Below are 12,538 nucleotides of genomic sequence, written 5' to 3'. Positions count from 1 at the left end.
CCAGTGCTCAATGGAAGGAGGATTCGGCTTGTGCCACAGGACCCCCTACTGCCCACCTAGAATCCTGAAATGTCCACTAGTGGGCGGTAGGGACCAGGTTGACAACTCCTGCACTAGAGGAACAACAGCAGCAGCAGGAGGGCTCTGTCATGCACACATCCTACTTTTGGGCTTCCTGACTGGCCATTGTGGGGAACAGGGATGCCAGGATGCACAAGCCATTGGGCCTGATCCAGAATGGTCCTTATGTTTTTACCAAAGCAGAAGGGTGTAGTTTTACCTTGGAAGGAGCATCTCCATACTGGAGGCACAAGGCACACTGTCTCTTGTCCTCAGGGTCATCCAACGGCTGCTGCAGCACTGCATGTTCTGAGTCTTTCCCAGCTACAGGGAGAGAAGGAAAGCGGTTAGGCATCGAGCTCCAGCCACTGGAGGGCAAGAAGCCCCTCCCCCCCACAACATCCCTTCAGAGAGCATCTTCCAGAAAGGACACAGAGATCTTCTTTGCAGAACATGAGTGGGGAATCTCTGGCCCTCTGGATATCGCTGGACTCCAACTCCCATCACACATCCCCAGCGGCCATGCTGGCGATTAGGAGTCCAACAACAACTGGAGGGTCACGGGTTCCCAACCTTTGACGTAGAGCAGTTGCCCAAACTTGGGTCCCCAAAAACAGCGGGACTACAATTCCCATCATCCCTGGCCGCTGGTCCTGCTAGCTAGGGATGATGGGAATTGTAGTCCAAAAGCAGCTGGAGTCCCAAGTTTGGGAAAACCTGATGTAGAGGGAACCAGGAGAGAAAGAAGGAAATACAGAGCAACAAGCATAGTGCACATTGCTTTGCATGCATAACATCGCTGTTCAATCTCCAGCATCTCCAGGTACAGCTAAGAGACCCATTTTATACCTGGAGGTTCACTATCAGTCAGTATAGAAAATATGGAGCTAGTTGGACCAATGCCCTGAGACTTGGTATAAGGCAGCTTCTTATGTTCCCTTCTAGCAGGAGAACGGCAGCAGCCAAAGTTCTCCTGGGCAATTGTAAAAACCAAGGGAGTCTGCATGTAGAGAGGCAGCTTCTACTCCATAGGTGTCAAACACAAGGCCCGCGGGCCGAATCCAGCCCGCCAGACCTCGTCATGTGGCCCGTGTAGCCGCCGCCGGCCGCCAGCCTTCACCTTTTATTCTCGCTTTTTTTAAAAAACACAAGAAAGCCGCCTCTTGAGCACATGCACGGCAGCCTACAAGCCAGAGAACGTCTACCCTCTAGCGGCGCCAGCCGTTCTACACAGGAAACCTCCACTTTACATGCAGTAATAACTGAATGCAGTGACAATAATTTATGATAATAAAGAGTGGACACATAGTCCTACAGATACAACCGGCCCTTTGAGGGTGACCAAACTGCTGATGTGGCCCCCGATGAATTTGAGTTTGACACCCCTGTTCTACTCTATGAAAACCAGGCATAGGCAAACTCAGCGCTCCAGATGCTTTCGGGACTACAACTCCTATCATCCCTAGCTAACAGGACCAGTGGTCAGGGATGATGGAAGTTGTAGTCCCAAAACAGCTGGAGGGCCGAGTTTGCTTATGCCTGGTGAAAACCAAAATCTCACCTGTCTTTTCAGACCCAGTAGAAGCCAGGTGGCTGTTGGCAGCCGGGATGACCTCCTCAGGCTGCCTCCACTGAGCATAGATGTGATCAGAGGAGGGAGGCAGAACAGCGTTAGGAAGCATGCCACTGTTGGGGAGAAAAGAAGTTGTCAGGGGCTGCAGAAGCTCTGGTTCTAAGGAAACCCCAGTTCGGAGTTTGAAACAGGCCGCAGGAATAGATATAGAACAGGCTTGAAGCCAGCAACTGAAATGCAAAAATAAAAATAAAAAGGGGAGGTGGTAAGAAAAGAACAGGATCTAAAGCCAATTGTGGGAGCTGTGAACAGATAAAACGTCTTGTCACTGGGAGACACAGGGCCAAGTCTGCCCCATTGCCATGAATTTACTGTGATCTCACCCTCAGGATTAGACTGTGGTGAGAATACAGATTTCCAGTGTCACTTTACCAAACAAAAAGTGTGACAAAAAGGAAGAGGAGACCAGGCTGTGTATATCCTTAAGCAATTCAAATTTCCACTCTATTCACTTGGAGTAGCAGCAAATTTCAAGGAAAACAGATTATGTTGGGCCTGGATGATTTTTGTAGTTAAAGGGACCCCGATCGTTAGGTCCAGTCATGACCGACTCTGGGGTTGCGGCGCTCATCTCGCTTTATTGGCCGAGGGAGCTGGCGTACAGCTTCTGGGTCATGTGGCCAGCATGACTAAGCCGCTTCTGGTGAACCAGAGCAGCGCACGGAAACGCCGTTTACCTTCCCGCAGGAGCGGTACCTATTTATCTACTTGTACTTTGACGTGCTTTCGAACTGCTAGGTTGGCAGGAGCTAGGAACGAGCAACGGGAGCTCACCCCGTCGCAGGGATTTGAACCACCGACCTTCTGATCGGCAAGTCCTAGGCTTTGTGGTTTAACCCACAGCGCCACCCGTGTCCCATTTGTAGTTTGTACACCGCTCCTATTTTGAGCCCCTCTACAGATTCCCAAAATGTCGTTGGAACTTCCATACTGAATTGCACACAACGGTCCATGGTGCGGCTGAAGCCTCCAACTGCCCCCCCACCCGAAAGCACCAGAGAGGCCCTGCATGGACACCTTTGGTGAGGGGGAGGCAGGACTTTGGTGCTTTCAGCTACTGAGCACTCACTTGGGGAGGGTGCTGCTGCGGGTCCAGTGCTTTACATCCTGAGCATCAAACCAGCTGAAGAACTTTTCCATCAGCTGGAAAGATAAAAAGCAGGCAATCACAAGGCTGCTCAGGGAGAGAGGCTGTGCCGAATTGCAGAGGAGGAAGTGCTCCCAAGCCAGCGCGGAGCACGTGCACAAACACCCCCGCACCCCCCCCCCACTTCCCACCCAAGTTAGTTTTACGTTAGGTCAATCCAGACCACACCTCCCTCCTCCCCACCAAACCCAGATCGTACAGAGTTACCTCGATGTAGAGTGCCTTTGCCATAAGGCCACTCTGGTCTTCCTCCGTGTGCCCCAGCAGGACCCCTACCATGTCCTCATTGAAGCTATGCTGCAAAGAGAGAAAGCAGCTCAGCCGAGGTCAGAGGCCTTGCTCCCGTTCCAGCCTGGAAGCCCTGCTCCCAACACTCACCACGGATGAGTAGTGACCCTGTTCAAACAGCTTGTTGACAGTGCGCAGGTCACAGGGCCGCAGGTGAACCTTCACGCCGTCATCCGGGCAGCACTGGCAAAGGACAGAGGAAAAGGGGGCACTGCCACCTGTTCTGCAGCCTCCACCCCACCCCTGCCTACAGCATGCAAAGAACTCTGTGACATAAAGGTCCTGTGTTGCAATAAATCAAAACATTTCCCATAAGCTCTAAGATTCCACCCCCCTTTATCTCCCCCCCCCCATTTCATATCCTTTATTATTTTATTCACATAATATACATTCTTTACAACAAACAACTCCAAAATAAGCAGACAACTCCAAAATAAAATCATATGTAACAAAACCATAAGTCTCATGTTTTCATTCACACTAATCTCCTCTCTGTTATCTTTACTTGATATTTCTTGCTGCTTTCTGCTTTCCTTATAGAATCTTTATAAAAATTTAAATCTCTTAAATCTTATATCAATCTTTAACCATTTCAATTAATCCCTTCACTTCCCTTCCCCCCAGCCCAGTACTTCCCTTCACCTGTGTGCGATCTTCTTTACCTAGTATTATTTTTGTTATTGTTGCTTTATTTGTTATTCCATCCGTAATATATTATTATCCTATCTCCTTGCGCCTTTTGAACTTTTGCATATTAATTTTTAAACTCCAGCACCGACTTTTTTCATGTATTCCTTAATGGATTCCCACTCTTTATTAATTTTTTGATTAGAGTAGCCTCTAATTGATGCTGTTAGCTTTGCCATCTCCGCAAATTCAAGAAATTTGGTTCTCCATTCTAATAATTCTGGTATTTTATCAGTTTCCCCATTTTTTGCCACTACGATTCTGGCTGCTGCTGTTGCGTAAAGGAATACATCCCTTTTATCCTTAGGGATGTCACTCGATACTACACCCCTCCTTTATCATGGTAAACAACCTACAGACTCAAATATCATGGAAAGTTGAAGTCATAGAATTATAGAGTTGGAAGGGACCACGAGGGTAATCTAATCCAGCCTCCTGCAAGGCAGAAATCTTTTCACCCAACACGAGGCTCAAACTCACGACTCTGAGCTTCTGAGATTAAGAGTCTTATGCTCTACTGAGCTATCCCAGCATCTTCCCACCTAGCCAAGGAATGGGCAACCAGATCAAAGGACAAAGGAAGGAGTGAGACTGTGTTTGAAGAGTGCTGGACACAGATGCGTCCAGCCCAGCCAGACCCAAAGTGTGCCTGCGAATGGGGCCAAGATAAATCTCCTTCAGTAGGGCAGCCAGATCAAGAACGGTGATTTTAAAAGCACAACTCTCCCTGCTGTTACGCATGCCCTGGAGAGAACATACCTGTGTGCACTGAAGCAGCGGGGTGGCACACTTGGAACTCATCAGCCCCTGAAGCACCTGCCGGAGACCCTTGCGCAACTCCAAGGTGAGGACTTCCCGCCACTTGGCCTTGTCACTGCCGCAGCAGGGCCGGCAAGCGTATATGACACTCTCGGGTAAGTTGGACAAGATCTCATAGCCTTCATCTGTAAGAGAGGGGGGTGGGAAGACATCAGAGATGCCCATTCTAAGCCCAAAGACTCTCAGGCCACCCTGCTGTGCACACCAATGCTAGCAAGATGGGCAGGCGTATGCCATCAAGGGCAGGACCTAGCCAGAAGGTCAAAAAGGGGAGCATATCACAGGCAATTTAACAGAGGCTGCGCCTTGTATTCGCTTCTCAATTGCCTCTGTTGTTTTCTCCTGACTCTGCCACAACTCTCCCCCACATTATTTCTCCTCCCCACCATTTGAGATGTAAGCAGGTAGGCAGATGTGAAGGAGGGAGAGGGATCTGTGATGCAGCAGAACAAACCTGAGAGTCCCTCACACTTGGCATGAACCCAGTGGTCACACTTGGCACACTGCATCATCTTGCTCTCGTAGTCATTGTCTTCATAGCAGTGCAAGCAGATTGGGCAGTAGTTACCTGGATGGGAAAAGAGGGAGGCAGAGAACAAGCTAATGGACTCTTCTTCTGCAGGTCAGGTGAGATTCAAAGCCCTCTCCGAGCCCTCCCAAAATGAGCTGTGTATTTGTTCCCCCTTTATTTACTTGCTCTGTATATATCCGACACCTTCTGAGTCCAAAATCAGGTAAGCTAATTAATATAAAACAATGCAATGCAGTATAAACAGCATCATCAATCTATGCTTTGGAAAGCTGTTTGCCTGTTCGCTATGCATCAGGACACCTCTTCAGATACTGCATCTAAATTTGACATGATGGTTCCTGAGATCAAGGAGCAGGTTTCTGTCTATGATTGGATACAATTTTGAGTTAAGACTGAATCTTTCAAAACAGCACAGATCTTAAACACCAATTTCAAAACTCCACTGATGTTCTGGTTTCTTAGAATCCAGCTACAAGGCCGCTTGTAAAACAAACAAACAAAAAACCTCAAACAGGACAGCCTCTACATCAATTGCATAATTTAAAAAAAAACACAAAATAAAAATGTAGGATTTCTAAAAGTCCAGGGAAAACAAAAACCTATTTGCCTGCCTTCTGAACATCACCAGAATAGACACCTGGCAAGCCTCCTTGGGGAAGCCATGGCAAAGGTGAGGGGCCAACACCCCAAAAAAGCTTTCTCTCTCTCCCCCCCCCCCCCGTAGCTGCCCATTAAATCCCAGAAGAGGAGAGGCCCCTGGAAGAGAAGTTTCAGATGACAATGTAAATGAATGGGTGAACTTGTAGGAAAGAAAGAGTACAACAACTATTTGGGTCGCAGTGCTGTGTAAGGCTTTGCTGTCTAGGGCTAAGGAAGACACGCATTGTGTGAGCTAAATATGGGAACGTTTGTGGAATGTCAGCCCCTCGCAATGCCTTACCTGTCACAGCTCAAAATGAAACCCATGGCATTTTCCAGGCAATTCCGCTATGCTCACCTTTATCGTAGAGCACAGAGCAAGCAGAGCACAAGCTGTAGTCACTCGACCACTCTGTGTCCCAGTTCTTCCCTGGAGCTGTCCCGCAACTCTTACAGCGGATGCAGGCCGAACAGATCTGAATAGGGAGAGGATGAAGGAGACAGGTTAGCAGCTGCAACACAAGCGAGGGAAGGGTCTGCCAAACTAGAGGGGTGCCGGGAATCTGTAAGACACTTACCCAGCCCTTCCTCTTACGGAAAGGTTTAGTAGGGTAGTTGGGCCCAAGGCAAGCCAGGTGATAGCAGTTCCTGCAGCGCTCACACTCCAGCAGTTGCTGCGGCAGGTTGAGGAACAAGGAGAGGGAAAGTAGGCCATTACGCACGTTTTTGGGGCAGGAATTCATTGCAACTAATCACAGGTACGACAGAAATCCCAATGAGAAATGCAAAGAAGACAGGCAGGAGAGAACAAAGCAAAGTAGGTGTATATGTCTCTGCTTTTACAGAGGTGATCAAAATGCAGAGAGCAAGCCATGGCTCTTGGTTTCACATGTAGGAACCTACCCGGGAAATCAGGTTCTTGGGATCCTTTCAAACCTGGCATCAGATATCATGACAAAGATGCTTCTCCTTACCATCCCTGTCCAAACTTCTCCCCATGATGTTGTGATATAACTTTGCCTGCCTTTAACATGTAAAATCTTGGGAGTCATGCATTCCTCTCATTCCTGTTCTTCAGACAACCAAGACACAGCCCAACCCTCCTTGTTCCTCTTTAAAACATTTAGATATGCCCTTTCCTTGCATGCTGCTAAAAACCTTTGCTCACACTCTAATTCAGGGGTGACAGGGGGTGTCTTTTTCTTCTTTTTTTAAATGCCTGGGGTTACATTGCTTTGTGGGTAATCTCTTGGGACCTGCATTCCTGAAGTGGCGAGGCCACCCCTTCCATCTCCAGCTGTGTTTTGTGTAGGGATCACGAGAGCATGGGAGGGGTGTGCAGCCCCTGTAAGCAGCCTTGTTTACTTCCACAGACCCTCCCCTTGCACAGATCCCACACTGGGGAAAACACTCCGCCTTACCTTGGATGCCTTGTTTTTGCGACCGCAGACATGGCAGAATTTGCAGCGGCGACAACACCAGCTTTCCTCTTGCTCAGGCAACGGCTGTTCATCCTCCTCCAGGCAGAAGGTGTGGAAGGGGTCGCAGCACACCTGGCAGAACACAAGCTGCAAAGCACATGGTGGGCAGATGCATTAGATGCACTTTGATACACGGAAGCCAGAAATTCTCTGCAAGTCAGAAGCAACCCCAATGTCCCCCACCCTGTTCCAGGTACAAAACAAGGCCTGGTCTATTTGCTATGCATTTGTATCCCAATTAGGCATGATGGTTCCTGAGATCAAGGAGCAGGTTTTTATCTATGTTTGGATACAAGGCCTCAAGTGCCCCCCCCCTTCCCAACCTTCTGAATGGGGCTCGCAATCCGTTCCCTCCACCCCACACAACTGAGATGCTGGAAATCCCAGAATGCAGGTATCTTCACCCCATAACTCAAGACCTACCTGATGGAACCCCTTGCTAGCACAGAGCAGGCACACCACCTGCGTGGTGACCGGCACCGAGGTGAGGATGCTGAGGCCACCCATCAGCCAGACGTTCTCCAGGTCACAGTCCTCCTACAAGATACACAAGTGGGGAGGGGGGGGCAGAGGGATAGCTGTGAAAAGAGCTACATGGAGCAAATCTCTGAATTGAAAGGGATTAGAGATCATCAAGCCCAGAGGTGGGGAACCTGTGGCTCTTTTAAGCGTTACTGGATTGAAACTCCCATCATTCTTGGCCTTTGACCACGAATGGCTGGGGTTGTCAAGGCCTGTGGCCACTGCTTTAAGCTCACTGCAGCCTTCTCTCCTCTCTCTTCCTACCCTGCTTGTACGAAAGCAGTGCTCCCAAGCAGCTAGGAAAAAAGCCGGAGCATTTCTGGCAGTACCATCAAGTTAGACATACCTGTGCTCTTCAAAGTACAATGGGTATGTGTGATTTGTGAATGAGGGGTAGGTTGGGGGCAGATTTTACGGTGTTCTGGCTCATTTGCAGTTGTCTGAGCTTGCATCGCACCAGCAGAAAGCAGATATTAAAAAAGGCGTTACATCAGATTAAGGCTTTGATTATTATTATTTTTGCAGGAAGATGTGGGGGGGTGCCCCAAAGAGCATTTTGTGGCCCATAATTTGTCTCGTGTTTCAATATCATCATTTCAAAGATGCATCTCTCAAACAAGATACTCCCCACCCTGCACCTTGAAATCAACTCTGAGCCTGTGGATGCCATCCGTGGATTTCTGCTTCCCGTTCCAGCCGTTGGAGACAGATGGGAGTGTGCCAGACAATGGGACATCCTATGGAAGGAAGGGACAGAGAGGCAAGTGAACAGAGTCCAGTGGAAAATGCAATGCATGGCCATTTCCCTAAACAGGGTGAAAGCTCAGACCAGGAGGACCCATTGGAAAAGGAAACAGGAGGTTGTGTCCCAGGCAAGTTCTACACAAAAGTAGATCTGCTGAGATTAATGGGCATGACCAATTGAGGTCTATCAATTTCAATGGGTCAATTGCAAGCAAATCTTAGCTGGATACAAACCAGGATTTCTATGTGCCTCCAGTTGTTCCTGGACTCTAACTCCAGCATAGCCAATGGTAGGGTTGGTAAGACAGCTGGAGGGCTTCTAGCCCTGGAAGAGGTTATTCTGAAGGAAGGCATGGTTGGCTAGCTGGCTGAACCCTGAATAGAAACACCCCACAATTCTGGGTATTTTCTGCAGGTCCAATTTGCATTTATAGGCTGCTTTCCTCATGCTCAAAGCTAGTGATATACCAAAAGAAGAAGAAGATTTTTTTAAAAAAAAAACCAGCAAGGAAATACCAAAACTGAAAAACCTCTCATCAAACCTCAGCAGCCATCAAATAAAGTCTGGACTGTCTATGGGTTGCCTCAACAGCCTAGAGACTTCTGAAAGATAAAGGTTTTAAAAGACCTGCGTTGGAGATTCAGTTTTGGCCCTTGAAATCATGGCCACTTCCCAAAGACAACAACTTGGATATTGGGAACGAACACATACACACACTCAGTCAAAAGGCAGAAGGGTCATACTGAGCCCTTTTTTACACTAAATCTTTGGGCTGAGTTGTCTTCCACAGCCCACAAAGGGCTATAATGGTAGAATACAATGTGGATCACAATGAAACTGCTGCATTTTAAAAAACAAATGTGGGCTAGTCCCTGCCTGCTCTGACTTAATCCTTGCCCAAGCCTCACCTTCTCTGGCCTTTTTCTGGCCTTCAGCTGCACCACAGGCTGGAGGGGGGTCCTGCGGGGCCGACTCTGCTCCTCCGAATCCATGGGAAGCAGATCTGGAAATGAAAGCAGGAACTGCCGGTCAACCAGCGCTTTTCTTCCCTGTCAGCTTTGATCAGTCCCAAACTGGATAAGGTCCTATTCTTGTTCTCGAAAGCACAGCAACTCAGCTAGCCTTTACCAGAGGGCTGAGGAACCTTTGGCTCTCCGCAAGCTGCTTGGACTGCAGCTCCCATCTGCCCCGTCAGTATGACCAATGGCCAGGGATGGGGAAAGGTGTAGTCCAACATAATCTAGAGCAGTGTTTCTCAACCCTGGGTCCCCAGTTATTGTTGGGCTACAACTCCCATCATCTCTGACCACTGGTGCTGATAGCTAGGAATGATGGGAGTTGTAGTGCAACAACGGGAGGGGACCCAAGTTTGAGAAACACTGATATAGAGTGCCAAAGGTTTCCCCCATCCTGCTTTACAGCATGCTTGGGAATTAGCATGAGTAGTGGCAGGCAAGAACTCCTGCCTGACTCCATTCGCAGGCCTCAGACAATGGCACATCCCCGGAGCGTTCGTTCCCCACTGAGACAGAAGAGGTGGGCAAGGTTCAGCTAAGCCCATTAAATGGGGTAGGGTGGCTCACACAGCCACAGAGTTACAGAACAACAAAGGCTGCTTCATACACAGCCAAAGTCACCCAGAAAAGTTAACTTGATGTGATGCAAGTCCAGCAAGGCACACTGACCCCGCCCCACACAATTGTCATGGGAAGTTGCAATGAGCATGCAGCAACATTATTCCTTTGTAGCATTGGTGCACGGGGCTATCTACATGCAGGATTAATGCAAAGCAGCCCCCTCTCCCTCACCTGAGTCCCTGGAGGATTTCCGGCGATGCGTGGCCGAGCCAGACACCGTCTCTTTTTCCGAGTCAGAGGATTCAAAGATGTCATAGGAAGGCCTCTGCTTGACGCAGCGCCGGGCTGACTTGCGCTGCAGCAGGGAGTCTTGCTCCGCTGTCTCCGTGGCCCCCAGCATGACTTCCCAGGGGGCTGGGAACTCCTCTTGAGAATCCTCCGAATCCCAGGGGACGATGGGCTTCACTACCGTACGGCCTGGAGACAAAGGCATGGAGTGAGCAGTCTCAGAGGCAGGTGCTGTCCATGAGGACCAGATTCTCCCATTCACACACTCCACAGAAGGGCTGCCGTCATTGCAAGGGATGTGGGAGGGATAACCACTAGTATTGTGCACATCAGAGCAGGGCAAGGCTGACGTCATGTGGTGTAGGGGGTTAGAATGCTGGATTAGCAAGCTCAAGTCTCTCAACCTCGCCAGGTTGTTGTGAGGAACAACCTTGTATACCCTTTACCCTAGCCTTTGGCACTTGAGATAAATATTTTCAAGATCTACTCTATTATTGTGACTGCAATTTGTTTCAAGCTGTATTTTAAATGGTTGCTACCCGTTCTAGGACCTTAGGGTGAATGGCGGATAATTATTAACATTAATAGCAATAATAATAACTTTGAGCTCCCTGGAGGAAAGGCAGGATACAAATTTAACAAAAGAAATAACACACCTCATAACAGCTCTTAATTTGCTGAGCTCCCTGGGGGTCGGTGTTAGAAACTGAGATATGAAAGCTAGGGGCTAAGTAGCACCTTAAATGTAGGTTATGGGCGCAACAACAGAATGTCTAGGTGCGCTTTTTTAATAACAAGAATACAGCGCTGAAAATGAATGAACTGCAGCTAAAATATTATGTTCATTTTTCACACTGTCTAGTCCTTCCCCTGCCCACCTCTCCTAATATTTTTAAGAGGGTCTCTTCTCCAGGCTTTAGAGAGTAGCTGGAAGTGGGGAGGCAGAAAAAGGACCTCATTTCCTTCACCTCTGCAGTTTTAATCTGAAATCTTAGGCACAGTACTGTGCCCAGAGCTCAGAAACTGCTCATGCTGAAGAAATTCCCTGTTGCAAAATGCGCCTAGAACAATGGGAGTTTCGAACACTGCTTGGGGTGCAAAACAGCAATACCATCCAGGACTTCACTTGTGGCAAAACCTTTTTAATAAGCTCACTTACCTTACAGAAGTCTTATCTTTCCCTCTTCTTCAACTGCTCATTTATTTCTCCCCTCCCTCCCAACAATCTGGTTCTGAGAGTATCTCTCTGTCCCTCCTGATAGGTTTTTGCTGTGCCTCCACCCTACCTTTCTCAATAGGCAGGCAAAACTGATTCTTTTCCCCCAGGGAGAATCTGGCAGTCTCCTCAACTACCTCATTTCCAATACAAAGGCTAGTTAAGCATTCACCTGGCCAGGACTGGGTCTGGGCCATTGTTCCAGTCACAAGGCTTTCAAGGCAGCTTGAGTTTTCCCAGCAAAACCTCTCTACAAACTCCAGAAGGGGAGCTGTGATGCAGCAGAGGACCTACTCACAAGTAAGTTCTGAACTTACACCCATTTAAATGCACAAGGGGATTGCAACCCAGGTTGGTAGCAGCAACCATTTTAAAATAAAAATTGCATATTAAAATCTAACAGCCTGAAAGACCACAGTACTCAAAGGAGGCAGTCATGAAACTTTAGCTGCAGGGAATCTGTCTTCTTAGTCTTACAAAACTCTTTCTGGGTGTCTTTGCTATATTAAGTCATCACCCCCAAATCCCCCCTTTTTTGCATTGCACCCCTTCCCTCACATTGCATGTGAAATTCATTACAAACTCCAGAAATCAACCCTTTTTCTCGGGGTGGGGTGGGGGGTTAGTAAAGACCCCTGCCTCAGTTTCCATATTAGATGCAGTGATGGGGCAGGGAAGGAACAGACACAGGTCAGGGAAAGGGGGAATCCCCCTTGCAGGGCTTCCATGTTGAGGATGAAATTTATAGCTGCCTTCCCCCCCCCACGCTGAGTATAGAGAGGTCAGGAGTCTTGGCTTCCGCTGCTACAGCCATCTTTCTGCCCAGAGCTGACCCAGTAAAACCCGGCCCACCTCCTTGCTTTTTCCCTCCCTCCCTGCTACCCACCCCCACCCCCAAATCGCA

The 12,538-nt window shown here is 48.6% G+C and overlaps 1 protein-coding gene across 2 annotated transcripts in view; it reads right to left on the bottom strand.

Annotated features, from left to right (window-relative positions):
* Positions 1–12,538, bottom strand: part of KMT2B (lysine methyltransferase 2B) — a 63,246-nt gene that overhangs the window by 18,387 nt on the left and 32,321 nt on the right. For both annotated transcript variants that reach the window (XM_081920470.1, XM_081920471.1), the window contains exons 8-21: positions 10,362–10,607; positions 9,462–9,556; positions 8,447–8,545; positions 7,710–7,823; positions 7,227–7,373; positions 6,384–6,479; positions 6,164–6,281; positions 5,089–5,202; positions 4,575–4,759; positions 3,219–3,311; positions 3,048–3,137; positions 2,763–2,836; positions 1,622–1,746; positions 281–384 (exon numbers count right to left, since the gene is read on the bottom strand). In XM_081920470.1, the coding sequence (XP_081776596.1) occupies positions 281–384; positions 1,622–1,746; positions 2,763–2,836; positions 3,048–3,137; positions 3,219–3,311; positions 4,575–4,759; positions 5,089–5,202; positions 6,164–6,281; positions 6,384–6,479; positions 7,227–7,373; positions 7,710–7,823; positions 8,447–8,545; positions 9,462–9,556; positions 10,362–10,607 (1,700 nt within the window). The remainder of the gene's footprint in view (positions 1–280; positions 385–1,621; positions 1,747–2,762; positions 2,837–3,047; positions 3,138–3,218; positions 3,312–4,574; positions 4,760–5,088; positions 5,203–6,163; positions 6,282–6,383; positions 6,480–7,226; positions 7,374–7,709; positions 7,824–8,446; positions 8,546–9,461; positions 9,557–10,361; positions 10,608–12,538) is intronic.

The sequence above is a fragment of the Podarcis melisellensis genome (genome assembly GCF_964234715.1).
Source record: "Podarcis melisellensis genome assembly, chromosome: 8".
Taxonomy (NCBI): domain Eukaryota; kingdom Metazoa; phylum Chordata; class Lepidosauria; order Squamata; family Lacertidae; genus Podarcis; species Podarcis melisellensis.
Note: the sequence above shows the minus strand (reverse complement) of the source record. Positions and strands in the feature narration are given on the sequence as shown.